The sequence below is a fragment of the Porites lutea genome, chromosome 7 (genome assembly GCF_958299795.1).
Source record: "Porites lutea chromosome 7, jaPorLute2.1, whole genome shotgun sequence".
NCBI lineage: Eukaryota > Metazoa > Cnidaria > Anthozoa > Scleractinia > Poritidae > Porites > Porites lutea.
Window position 1 is genome coordinate 30,062,212 of NC_133207.1, and position 13,789 is coordinate 30,076,000.

The window sequence follows — 13,789 nt, forward strand, 5'->3', positions numbered from 1 at the left end:
CGAAGATCTGACATAACTGAGCGAAGCGAACAAACAACTCACTACACACGGCGTGTGCCTTGTTCTGTAAGCGAAGATCTGACATAGGCGAGCGACCCGAATAAATAGCTCACTACACACTTCGTCAGCTTCGTGTGCCTTGTTCTGTAAGCGAAGATCTGACATAAGTGAGCGACCCGAAGAAACAACTCACTACACACGGCGTGTACCTTGTTCTGTAAGCGAAGATCTGACATAACTGAGCGACGCGAAGAAATAACTTACTACACACAGCGTGTGCCTTGTTCTGTGAGCGAAGATCTGACATAACTGAGCGACCCGAACAAATAACTCACTACACACTTCGTGTGCCTTGTTCTGTAAACGAAGATCGGACATAACTGAGCGACCAGAAGAAATAACTCACTACACACTTCGTGTGCCTTGTTCTGTAAGCGAAGATCTGACATAACTGAGCGACCCGAAGAAATCACTTACTACACACAAGGTGTGCCTTGTTCTGTAACCGAAATCTGACATAAGTGAGCGACCCGAAGAAATAACTTACTACACACAGCGTGTGCCTTGTTCTGTAAGCGAAGATCTGACATAAGTGAGCGACCCGAAGAAATACTGACTTAGTACACACAACGTGTGCCTTGTTCTGTAAGCGAAGATCTGACGTAAGTGAGCGACCCGAAGAAACAACTTACTACACACTTCGTGTGCCTTGATCTGTAAGCGAAGATCTAAAATACGTTAGCGAACGAAGAAATAACTTTATACTACACACAGCGTGTACCTTGTTCTGTAACCAAAGATCTGAAGTAAGTGAGCGACCCGAAGAAATAACTTCCTACACACCTCGTGTGCCTTGTTCTCTAAGCGAAGATCTGACATAAGTGAGCGACCCGAAGAAATAACTTACTACACACAAGGTGTGCCTTGTTCTGTAACCGAAATCTGACATAAGTCAGCGACCCGAAGAAATAACTCACTACACACTTCGTGTGCCTTGTTCTGTAAGCGAAGATCTGACATAACTGAGCGACCCCAAGAAACAACTTACTACACACTTCGTGTGCCTTGTTCTGTAAGCGAAGATCTAAAATAAGTTAGCGAACGAAGAAATAACTTTATACTACACACAGCGTGTACCTTGTTCTGTAACCAAAGATCTGAAGTAAGTGAGCGACCCGAAGAAATAACTTACTACACACCTCGTGTGCCTTGTTCCGTAAGCGAAGATGTGACATAACTAAGCGACCAGTAGAAATAACTTACTACACACAGCGTTGTCCTTGTTCTGTAAGCGAAGATCTGACATAAGTGAGCGACCCGAATAAATAACTCTCTAGACACTTCGTGTGCCTTGTTCTGTAACCGAAGATCTGACGTAAGTGAGCGACCCGAGGAAATAACTTACTACACACTTCGTGTGCCTTGTTCTGTAAGCGAAGATGTGACATAACTGAGCGACCCGAAGAAATAACTTACTACACACTTCGTGTGCCTTGTTCAGAAAGCGAAGATGTGACATAAGTGAACGACCTGAAGAAATAACTTACTACAAACTTCGTGAGCCTTGTTCGGTACGCGAAGATGTCACATAACTGAGCGACCCGAAGTAATAACTTACTACACACTTCGTGCGGCTTGTTCTGTAAGTGAAGATCTGACATAACTGAGCGACCCGAAGAAATTACTTACTACACACTTCGTGTGCCTTGTTCTGTAAGCGAAGATCTGACATAACTAAGCGACCCGAAGAAATAACTTACTACACACTTCGTGTGCCTTGTTCTGTAAGCGAATATCTGACATAACTGAGCGACCCGAAGAAATAATTTACCACACACTTCGTGTGCCTTGTTCTGTAAGCGAAGATGTGACATAACTAAGCGACCCGAAGAAATAACTTACTACACACTCCGTGTGCCTTGTTCTGTAAGCGAAGATCTGATATTACTGAGCGACCCGAAGAAATAACTTACTACACACTTCGTGCGCCTTGTTCTGTAAGCGAAGATCTGACATAACTGAGCGACCCAAAGAAATAACTTACTGCACACTTCGTGTGCCTTGTTCTGTAAGCGAAGACGGTGACATAACTAAGCGACCCGAAGAAATAACTTACTACACACTTCGTGCGCCTTGTTCTGTAAGCGAAGATCTGACATAACTGAGCGACCCGAAGAAATAACTTACTACACACTTCGTGTGACTTGTTGAGTTCTGTAAGCGAAGATCTGACATAAGTGAGCGACCCGCAGAAATAAGTTACTACACGCAGCGTCTGCCTTGTTCTGTAAGCGAAGATCTGACATAACTGATCGACCCGAAGAAACAACTTATAGAACAAGGCACACACCGTGTGTAGCGCGTTGTTTCCTCGGGTGGCTTGTGTCGGATCTTCGCCTTTAGAACGAGGCATTCACTGGATATGCTGGCAAGAAACGGATTCGAAGGGATATGATGGAGTCCGTCGCCTTGGTAGGAATTGATGGACTTGTTTGGCGAGAGTTATAGACAAGTTTTGCAAAATGTGGTGGTAAAAAACCTAATCTCCCTTGTGTTTCAATGCAGGTCGCTCAATACCTCCATGACCAAGAGCTTTTTGGGCGTCATCCAGACTTGCACCTCTTTTGATCGCGTCTTACCGATCTCAAAGAGAACAGCACGAAAAGAGGCTTCTCGCAGCCCTATCCGAGAAGGTGTCCCCAAGGGACGTGCCTTGCGAGGTGCTAGTCTTTCTTCGACCGCCTTATAGCTTTGGCGTCAGGCTTCGGACCTTTGAGTGAAAACGTGTGGTCTACACAAAATTGGTTTGTGTGGCGCTTTCGACGACAATAGCTTGCTTTGCGCGGTTAAGATCAATAAACACACAAAGAGCCGATTAATTGGCTCCAGCACATTTTGACTCATTTTACTGTGAAAAAATCTTGCAGTTCTTGTTCTTTCAAAGCTTGGCCATCACATTGACGCTTTAGATATTTCCTTGCCATATCTTTTGAATCTGTTTGCTAGGAGTTGCGGTTCCTTCTTCATTCAAGGCCATCGCATTGACGCTCTGGGCATTTTTTTTTTGTTGCGGCTATGCGGTCCATCGGGTGTGCTCTGAATTGCCATGAATGTCCTCACCCTAGCGAATTCTGGCAAGAACTACCACAGACGTCGTCCATGTTCAAAAGGAAGATATTGGGGCGTGATGCTGTCTTTATAGTGGTAATGACGTCAGCAAAGACGAAGTTTGTTATTGGTTAACGGTGATGTCATCCGATGTTGTTGTGGCAGGAGAGCTTTCTGATTGGGTAATGGCTGCTGATCCTACAATGTAAGCACAAAAAAGCTATCTTATTGGATGTCGAATCGTCAGCAGTAGTGTAATGATTTTAGTAATTACCCACCCACTGATGCACGGCAATGTATTCAGGTAGTTAACTTTCGTTTTCATTTATAGTTCCTGCTATCGTAAATTAGTCCCCATCTACAACAGTTCCTCAGAAGATCGAAGGAATTCTAGTCAAGCCTTGAAACAAAGTAGTTTTTTGGTCAGGGTGAATGGATAATATACAACTATTTCGTCTTCAGTGAATTGAATATTAATAGTTCCTGCTACTGTGTATAGTTAGAAAATTCGAGGCGATACTAACCTCAACATAATTTTCATCTTCCCAAGATCGAAGAATTGAAGCTAGACTGAATATTTTTGGGGTCAGCGCGAATGGATAGTATACAACAAACTATTCAATGCTTTCGTCTTCAACTGTACTCATGCTATTGAAGTCTACAGTTAAAGAACCGGAGGCGATCGAAGAACTCAACATTCCTCCACAAGGTTCGAAGAATCCTTGAAGTAGAAAAAACTATTTTTGGACAAGAAGTCAACCTTTGGCGTCGCGGAGAGTGCAATCACCAATGAATTGAAAATGACGTCTGTACAAAAGATTGAGAAGACTCTGAACAATATGCATACCACAAAACAAAAGCTAACAAAGAGTGGTTTCCGTAACACCAAATCCTACGATCGAACAAGAACGGCTTGACCGTTCGAAATATTGGGTTTGCTCAAGTTGCTTTGTTCTTTGCTGTTTTGTTATTATAGTATATTGGTCTTCGTTAAAACAACAAGATTTGGATACCCTCATAATTATAAGAGTCTCTATCACAAATGCGTCACATTCATCCAGAAATTACTTTTAAATTGCAAAATTACAGCTTTCATTGTGGAACAAATATGTCTCCCAAGCGTTATATCTAACGATACGAACAGCGAAAAGAAACTTTAGTGTTTCATGTTTTGAGCTTTAATTTTTACGCTTTCAGATAAATTTTGTCAAAAGTGTGCTTTTATGATTGCTTCATGATAGGTGTTCACCAAACTGGACTTTTATCAACCATATGGATTGATACTGGTTCTCGTGGATAGAGGATGGATGACCGATTGCTTATCTTCTTTCGCTTGTTTAGTACACGGTGGTTCTCCCTATAATGGCCTATACGCCAGGTATATGAATGGACAGGGATTTCATTAGTTGAAGTACAGTCAACTCCCTCAAAGACGGAAATGCCGTTCGGGACGGGCCCAGAGTACCCGTCAGAGAGGGGTCGGGCTTAAAGAGAGTCGACGCTAATGTGATACCAGTGATTTAAACTGTCCGTCCTAGAGAGGTGACCGGCCTATAGACAGTCAAAGTATAATGTGACACCACGCTGTCCGCCTTAAAAAGGTGTCCAGCTGAAACAAGGTTTTCAAGGGTACTCTTCGGAATCCGAGATTTGACCAAAATACGGTGCGGGATTCGGGACAACACAAGATCCTGACGGGAAACGAGGTTTGGCCGGGTTCATCAAAATATGGGCGCGGGATGCCGGATTTTTTGCCTGTCTGTCGGAAAAAGTTCGGGAAGTCAATTGCCAATGGGGAGATTAAACAAGAAAAATTTATTAAACATTTAGGACTTCACATAGGCACTCACACCTTAGGGACTGTGCAATAATTATCAGGGGGGGGGGGGGTGCTGAAAAACTAGAGTTGTCTAGCAAAAACTTAGACAGTACCCCCCTCTAAAACAAAGAAAATTAGCTCTAACCCCCCTCTGTTATGTTAAAAATAACGTCACAGCCCCCTATCTTGGCAATTTTATGTAATGCCCCCCCTCTAGTTTTTCAGCCCCCCCCCCTCCTGATAATTATTGCACAGTCCCTTAGTTGAAAGTTCCACTGACATTATGCATATTTCGAAAAAATATTAAGCGCTGAATTGGAATACTTTCTAAGATTAGGTACTTCGATAGCCACCAAGTCCTTGTTCAGTTATACTACACACTTATCTATCCCGTTTTGACTTATAACTTAATTTCCTGGGGAAATACATATCCAACTCCTCCTTAGCCTCTTATTACTTTACAGAAAAAAGCAGCTGGAATAATAGCCTTTTCTGATTTTAATTCCCATTCTAGTCCTGACTCTTTCGCAAGTTGGGGCTACTTAAATAAGGGGATTTAATATATCTAGACAGGGATTTATATCTAGACAGTGCTCTTTTTATGTATGATTACTATTCAAATAGACTCCCAAGTACTTTGAATATATTTTTTAAAAAGCATTAATGAAGTACACTAATGCAACCAGACTGGCCTTTAAGAAGTCTTATTATTTACCAAAAGCTAGAACCAATTATCAATGGCAATTTAATGTCCGTTTCAAAAGTAGACATATTAAATTCTGCAAGCAGAAAACTGCAATGCTGATCGTACTACGTGAAAATTAACTCTGCAAGACATCAACACGACACCGAAAGAACTCAAAACAGAGCGGGATTGTAGCCATAGACACTCTGTTTCGCCCTCTTTGGGGCTCGTCAGTATGGCGTAGCAATCAGAGAAAGCTCTGACTGATGAAAAGTATCCGCGCACTCTGATTTAAGCCCTACCTAGAACTCTCAACATCCACAGAATCACCCCATGCCATGTGTCTTCTGGAATTCTGTTCAAGAAGATCTAAAATCAGCGAGTCGTTTTCGATTTAAAAAGCTTTTAAAAGAATCTGTCATCTCCAAATATTGATTGGTTCCTTGGAGTACTTTATATGCAGCTAATTGTGTGCGCAGCCGTTGTTTTGCTCCTTTGTTTATTCGTTTGTGTATTATTATTTTGTAAGCAAACTGTTAATAGAGTTATCTTCAACAGACGAACGGACAGAAGACCCTCTGTTTCAACCTGATGCCAGGAAAGTACCGGGTATAAAAGGTGTCAGCATAACAGTTTTAAATAACTTGGTTCTCATGTCTTTTATTGTTCAAACTCTTTTCATTTATTGCAAATCTTGAAGGAATTATTCGATCAGATAAACTTTTGATATGACAAACAGTACAGTGATGCCAATTCTGCTTCTGACAATGAGACAGTGGGACGTTTAAAATTTCCTGCGGCCATAGATGGGTCTATGGCCGCCTTTTCCAGGCTTTCAGGTAGTGGGGAAGGGGCAAAGAATAGTTAGTAGCAGAAAAAAAATGTCAAAGGGGTGGGATTTGGGAGAGAGTTGGAAGTAACCCTCCTCTGTTCCAGGAACATCGGCTCAACATGTCGGATCAGTGACCTGTAAAAAATCCTCCGACTTTCATGGTAGAATTTGATTTCAATCGAGGTTTACAATCAGATGGGAACTTGAAGATAAAAACTTTTTCAAAATAGACATTATCTGTTTAGATGACAGTGTACATGTAAAGTATCGGATTATGGCGATTAAAATAAATGAAAACTTCATAACTTTCTCCAACAGCGTGACTTTCAGAAAGCCTCGAGGGACGGACTCGGGTACCGCTTCTGAATTCATACCAGGCTTCTATCGGTCAAAGTCAAATGTCCCGACCCCGGGGTCGCTTCGCACGATCAAAAGCCCGACAGGGGGATAGTCTCAGGCATCAAATCCCCGCCCCTTGCCCGCACTCCCCCCCCCCCCCCCCCCCCCCACGGGATTTACATTGATAGGTGGATTACCTCGACCTTGATTATTCCGGATATCACAAAAACCTCATCCAATAATTGTTTATAATCTTTGTTTTCTCAAGTATAAGTCCAGACCAGATCTTCCAACTGACCGGCTTTGCCACTTGCCCGCAAGGTGCCGGGTCTTGGGTCACATTCCACGGGTCAAGGGTACAGGTCACTGCTCCATGGATAAATTACCAAACCACACAGGTTCCCCTCGATCTAAAAGAGAACTTTGTTAAGAGATTAGGGATAGGAGACACTCTTAATGCTGTTCGTTTATCTGTATCATGGTGACCTGTACTGGGACCTGTAAAAAAGTTACCTTTATTTCAGACCTGCCCGACCTGTAACCCGGCCTGACTTCGTTGACCGTTCGTTACGTCACCAGAGTCTTCGTTCCCAGAGTCTCTTTGCCTGTACGAGGTTGAATTATTCCAAGATGGCGGAAGTTTGTTGGACATACCCTGAACGACATGAAAAACAGGATTCTACTTTTTAGATTTTTCTACAGTTGTAAAAATGTGTTTTCGCTAGGAATGGAGACATCATGCAGTTCTGAGACCGTCAATGGCGTTTGAATTTTCGTCGACGAGTCAAGGATCACATGCATCCAGGCTTAAAGTTATTGAACATGTCGTACAATGCTTGACTACGGAGAGGAGCACATCTTCTTGTGTTCAACGAGGATATGTCAAACGTTATTGGGACCACCTTGCAGAGTTAGAAAGGGGCCGGGAAAGTTTTTCATCAGAACAAATAGAGCGCATGGAGAATGAAATAAAAAAATGGGAACTTTTCCATGATAGTCAGATTCAGAGAAGGAAACCATCAGACTTGAAAGTTTGCTATCTGGGCGAATCGAACCTTCTGAACAATCTGCAACTTCTCATTCAGGAAGGGGTACTGTGTCGAAACGTCTGGGTGGTCGCGAAGGATTCCAAAACTTTACAGAATGTCCGGAACTCTGTCAGTAAAACGAAATTTAGAAATGTCAGATTGTATGAGAGTAACTTCTTAAGCTTTTTGGAAGGTTTTGAAGGACAATTTGATATCATTTATTTTGATCCATGTACCTCTCTCGCTGAGAAGGACGCCTTAAGGTTGATTGGCTATGTCTTTTACTACAACAAACTGAATTCGCCAGGTGCATTAATTACCGTCTTTTTGTTCACTCCTTGCAAGCAGCCTGTGGGACATGATGATAATCCAGAAACAGAGTTAAAGAAAAACAACATGAAGAAAGAATCTTAATCAAGTGTGGAACTTGCACATGAAGATTATTCATTTGGTGACCTGTCCGATAAAGGAGGAGAAAGAGCCAAGTTTCTGTTTGATCAGTACTTAAGATACAGAAACTTTCAATTTGACGCAAAATCTCCTAGTAAGAAAAATGATGAGGAAAAGTATGGCGATTATATTACTTATCAAGTAATTGACTCTGCCTCTTTGTTTGTTCCTGTTGAAAGGATGCTAATATCGACGAGAGAATCAGTTTGGAAAGAAATATTTACTTTCAGTGGTGACATTCTTGAAGAAATATTGGTACCAAATTTGGAAGACATTGCTTCATATAAAAAGGCTAATGAATCACTAGAAGAGCAATCACAAGCTCCAAGGAAACCCAATACTAACATGACTAGATGGGACCACACCGCTGGCGAGTCACATTTGCAAAACATCTCCTCTGTTTTGAAATCAGCTGAGACATTGAGGTCCCTAGGCAAAACCTGGGTTGATGAAATTTTCCCCCACTGGAAGAAATCTTGTTTGCAGAAGCATGACATTTCACTGCTGCTTTTAACTCCGCTCTTGTTTTCTTCACATGAATTCATTTCAAGCTGTTCCAATTCACAGTTTAAGAGTACATGCCTTGACCCAATTTCTCAATGTTTTCCTGAGTGTAGCAAAAGTGATCGTCTGTGCAATAGAGCGGTTTTCATTCGAGTGTCGAAAAGTAATTGGTTTTGCACTTTCTACACGATGCGATTGGCTCAAAGATTCGCGCCACCTTTTCATCCAATCAGAAGTAAAACCAAAGCCAATTGTGACGCGCTCGCATGCATTTTCCCGCGCTTTGCGTCAGCCACATGTAATTACTTCGAGTTTTGATTGGTTCAATGTATTGTCTGTGTCCTATGTGATTGGCCAGAGTAATTACTTTGGTTTTGGTTTTACGACACTCAAACGAAAACCACTCTAAAGTACATATACCTGGCCCTTGCACAGGATGTTTGGTGGCTAACCTCCTTTACGGTCAGTTGGCTAACCCCTCATTTCCTGTTATAGATAAACTGCTGCGTCTCAGTTACACTTCAAATGGCAGCAAGGTTTTTTCGGATGTTTTTATTTTTGACAGGTGTGAATATCTCTATGACCAATTCCCCACGGTTGAAGGCGCATGCTATTCTATATCTCAGCCCATGCTCCAGATGGTTTATAGAGTGGTTTTGGAAGGCTTGAGAGAGTACCTGGCATCAGTGTCTAAAAGTCTCTTTCAGTTTTGCGATCAAGTTGGTAGTGGGGCTAGCTCTCCAGAAAACCTGTTGGGCCTTCCTGAGAGGCAGGTATTGGAAGAGCCTATCCTTCTGGAAGGAAAAGTTGTACCATCAAGTGAAGCTGCCCTCCATTCAGATCACGTTTGAGAAGAAGAAATGAAGATGACAAAGGAAGAGGGTGACAAAGAGGTAATAGGGGAACTTATAATTATTCAATGTAAAACATCTTTTATCTTCTTAAGGTAATTCCCTCCAAAAGAATGTTGTACAGTCAACTCCCCGTACCTTGAACCCTCTATAACTCGAACCTCCTGTTAACTCAAGCAATTTTCATTTCAGAACATTTTCTATATAATTTTACCCTTGATAACTCAAACTCCTGATAACTTGAACTTTTTTTCTGTTTCCATTGATTGGAAGTCGACTGTACTTTCCAGATTTTTTTCAAACTTAGAACAATAATATTGACAGCCACATAAAGGACATTAGAAAATTGCAATTAAAAAAATGGGGTCATGTGCTTATATCTGCCCTGCTTGCCCTTCATTCTAAGTGTTTTTTTCCTAGTTGCCTGCAAAATGTTTGAAACTTGACTGAAAATTATCAAAAATTCTTATCAATGGCTAACCCATGCACAAATCTGACAGCACTTCTTGTAAAACGTAATCTTGAGGCATTTCACAAATTAATTTATGTGGCAGGAAGCAGGCAACTGCAACTTCTATGACAACTGTCCAAGTAGAAAGCTGAGTGCATTTCTTTCATGAGATGTATCGTCCAAACTGACTGTTTTTAATGCACCTTCTATGACACCTGGGCCATCCAGAAATCTGACAGCATTTCTTGCAAATCGTATGGTGCATGTCACAGACTGTGACAATTCTATGACAACTGAGCAAGGCAGAAATCTGACAACAAATCTTGCAGTTCTTTAGCGGCAGCAATCTGTGTCCTTACTGTAGACAAATACTCAGTGTATGTCTGCGTGCCTGTTACATTTTCTGTTTTGCTGTTGGAGACAGGTTTAGGTGTGTACTTCATGCTGAGCCGTGTTTGATTTTCTGTTTCTCTCATTATTTCCTAAAGAAAAGAAAATCAGACTCCTTTAACAATGGTCAACTTAGCAATAAAGATATCATGTTCTTTCTTTAGATAATAATATCATGACATGAAAACACAGCTACTTATTAATAGTACTCAATTTAATGGGTCTTTAATTTCATGTTTTTTATGATTTCAAAAAAATAAAGAAAATAAAGACCTGCAAAAATAAATCCTCGCAAAATTAAATGCTCGTATAAAAAATTCACATCACAGAAAAAAATGTTTATTTGAAATAGCAATATAATGGTGTGAAATATCTCTATATGCTGCAGAAGTAAGCGGACAAAGTTGTCCTTGATTGTTAAAACTGATAATTTCACAAGTGGTAGAAGGCACGTGGATCCACATGGGCGCTTACAAGCGGCTCAGGGGTGAATGGGTAAATAAAAATAATATTGTTAGATTAAATGTTTACACCTCATCTGGTTTTGTCTAATGTTCAATTCCTCATTGCTATTTCATTCCAGTGCTACCTGCCTTGCAGTGGAACTAAAGAGCAGTTCTCTCTGGCACAGATTGTCATGCTTTACACAGCTATAAACCTCAATCTGGTGATACTCTTGGTTAAAATACATGCACCACTAACAAAAAGCAGAAATGAGGACAAATTTCTGGCTACGCTGTATTTGTACTCTTAAGACGCACATGTAAGATGGAGACAAATAACATTATGAAAATGTGTTAATTACCAAATAAAGTTGCAGCTGGTCACATGCAGTGTAAAAATCTTCCAAATGTTTCTCAAGTTTGTTGCTTGTACCCTCTGATTGAGTGGTTGATTTCCTGAAACAAAAAAATAGGTCAGTTATTTTTATACATGTGTAATGCTTACTGTCAGACCGACAAAACCGTGAACATCAGAAATATATGTGGAATGTTATTGTGTGGCAAGAAAAAAGACCATCAAGCGCGAGAAACTAAACTGCAAGCAAGAAGGTTAATTTGTTTGTACTTTCGTGGCTAGTTTAATAGTGTGTCCTGATCTTTGCCATGATTGGTCGTAATACAATAAACACTCCTGAAATATTTCAAGACACTGTTCATGGTCTTGTTGGTTTGACAGTTAGTATCCTCTCCCCTTACAAGGGAGAATATAACAAAACCCACTAATTCTGATAGAACAAAACAAGGTTAATAATAAAAATAATAATATTGTTGATACTTTTGAACAGTTACATGTACTGTGAATTTCTATTATAAACACCAGTTTTGAGATCTTAATTTATATCTTGGAAATATAAACCTAAGAAAACAGCTAACATAAAATTTTTGTTGATCCCAGATCTGTTTCCTCAGATGTTATTTTGGAAGGAAACAGCCATAGTGGTGTCACAAAATGTTAGCTGTTTTCTCAGGCAATGGAAATATAAGCTTGTAGTGAGCTCAATTACCAGCCGCTCTACTATAAAATTTGAGGTGAAATAAAGGTTACATGTCTGTATGGATCGATTAGTTACTTAGCTATTTAGGGGTGGGAAAATTATATGTTTATCATTAACAGTTGAGTTTGAATAAAATTTTTGTTTTTCTTTTTCTTGTAGTGTATTTGTGGTTAAAAAACATTGTGAAAGATTTTGCTTCTCATGACCTTTGACACTTCTTTTCAACAGAAGTTACATTGTTGATGAAGCCATTCATCAGCGTTTTTTGAGAAAAAGTCCTCCCTTGATCAATAAATCCATTGTACAGTAAAATATATTGAGGTGGTGTCTAAAATTTTACATTCTTCCTATTACTATTATTGCAAATATATTATTCTCTGATATCATGTATGTATGTATCATGCATGTATCATGTATGTTGCAGTTAATTTTTGTTTTTTCTTTGTTTTTGGGTCTGGTAATGTATGCTAATAAATTTCAAACAAAAGAAAACCAAAAATTAACTTAAAAAAATAGAGGTAGAAGTTTCTGCTGAAACAGGTAATGTTACCAGAATTATTGTTGTGTTATTCTTTTCTTTCAACATCCTTATCAGGCAACCACTGTTTAGAACTATATGTTGTTTAAACTTAAAAATTAATACACTTACATTCGAAGATCAACTTCTGCATTTTGATTTATAGCATCATTTGCTGATTTCATCACTTTCTGTAAAGATATATTTTTCAAAACATTAGGAAAGAATGGCTAAGTGAGGGTGTTCTGTGTCTCAGAAGTTTAAGAAGGAGGTTGTTGTCTGAAATTTCAATACCATAAAATTCTGAAACAGACTGTAAGCCCCTCCATGTATAAGCCCCTCCAAATGTAAGCCCCCCAAACTCGAAACACAAAAAACCCTCTGTGAAATCGCCCCTCTCTACATCCTCAAGGCGAGTAACTGCAACTATAAGCTAGTCCAATCGATTTTGAGATGCAAATTTCCCTTCATATATAAGCCTAGCCGATTTTGAAACTCAAACTTCCTTCTGTGTATGAGCCCCTCTAAAAAATAAATAAGCACTGCGGTACCCTGCATTTAAGTGAACAGATTCTCAAAAGAGAACCATTAACGAGACATTGTGGTGTACCATTAGATAAATACGACGTAAACCAATCAAGAGCTGTTCCTTGTATTCCGTAAAAGTTCATTTTAGATAAAAGGATATCATGATCAACAGTGTCAAATGCCTTTTTTAAATCGAGAAAAACCACAGCATTAGCATTAAATTCAAAACATTTGGTCTCTCGCATAACAGTGTGAAATATATGAACAGAAGAAAGTTATTTCTTGAATCCCAAAAGGAAATCACAGAAGTTTGGTGAGGTGATGAGAGGAGTGAGAGTAATAAGCTTCCGGGATAAAACAAGAAAAAGTCAAATAATCTATTCATATACAGTTCCTTGAGAAAAATAATGCCATTGTAAAAGAGAATTAACAGTAAAACCTAGCACATACTAGCCTGATTTCAGACTATTACTTCGAGCCTTGAGGGAGAAAAACGACTTGAAGTAATCGTCTGATCTGAAATTGAGACTGAGGTACATACTTGAAGATGATCAGATAGTACAGGCTAGCTGGGTCTATTATCAACAGCTGTACGTCGTCACGGGTTTTCTTTAACTGTATTTTCATCACAACGATATAAGCTTACGTTGGTATGACTCACCGCGAGTGAATCCTTCACAATCTTGATATATTTCCCAATGTATTCCGCATCCATCCCTCCCGAGGTCGCCATATTGAATACTGTGTCCCCTAGCCACTTCAGCGGTAACTACCATTAGAATTTAGGCC

At 40.0% G+C, this 13,789-nt stretch overlaps 2 protein-coding genes across 2 annotated transcripts; one reads left to right on the forward strand and one right to left on the reverse strand.

Moving 5' to 3' along the window:
• Nucleotides 1-7,539: 7,539 nt before the first annotated feature.
• On the forward strand, nucleotides 7,540-9,616 carry LOC140944767 (uncharacterized). Its single transcript, XM_073393875.1, has 3 exons — nucleotides 7,540-8,191; nucleotides 8,231-8,631; nucleotides 9,177-9,616. The coding sequence occupies exons 1-3, from the start codon at nucleotides 7,542-7,544 to the stop codon at nucleotides 9,614-9,616; spliced, it is 1,491 nt and encodes a 496-aa protein (XP_073249976.1). The 5' UTR covers nucleotides 7,540-7,541.
• A 270-nt stretch (nucleotides 9,617-9,886) lies between these two features.
• On the reverse strand, nucleotides 9,887-13,770 carry LOC140943119 (mediator of RNA polymerase II transcription subunit 29-like). Its single transcript, XM_073392177.1, has 4 exons — nucleotides 13,662-13,770; nucleotides 12,605-12,663; nucleotides 11,263-11,356; nucleotides 9,887-10,549 (listed from the first exon to the last, which is right to left on the reverse strand). The coding sequence occupies exons 1-4, from the start codon at nucleotides 13,731-13,733 to the stop codon at nucleotides 10,352-10,354; spliced, it is 423 nt and encodes a 140-aa protein (XP_073248278.1). The 5' UTR covers nucleotides 13,734-13,770; the 3' UTR covers nucleotides 9,887-10,351.
• Nucleotides 13,771-13,789: the final 19 nt, after the last annotated feature.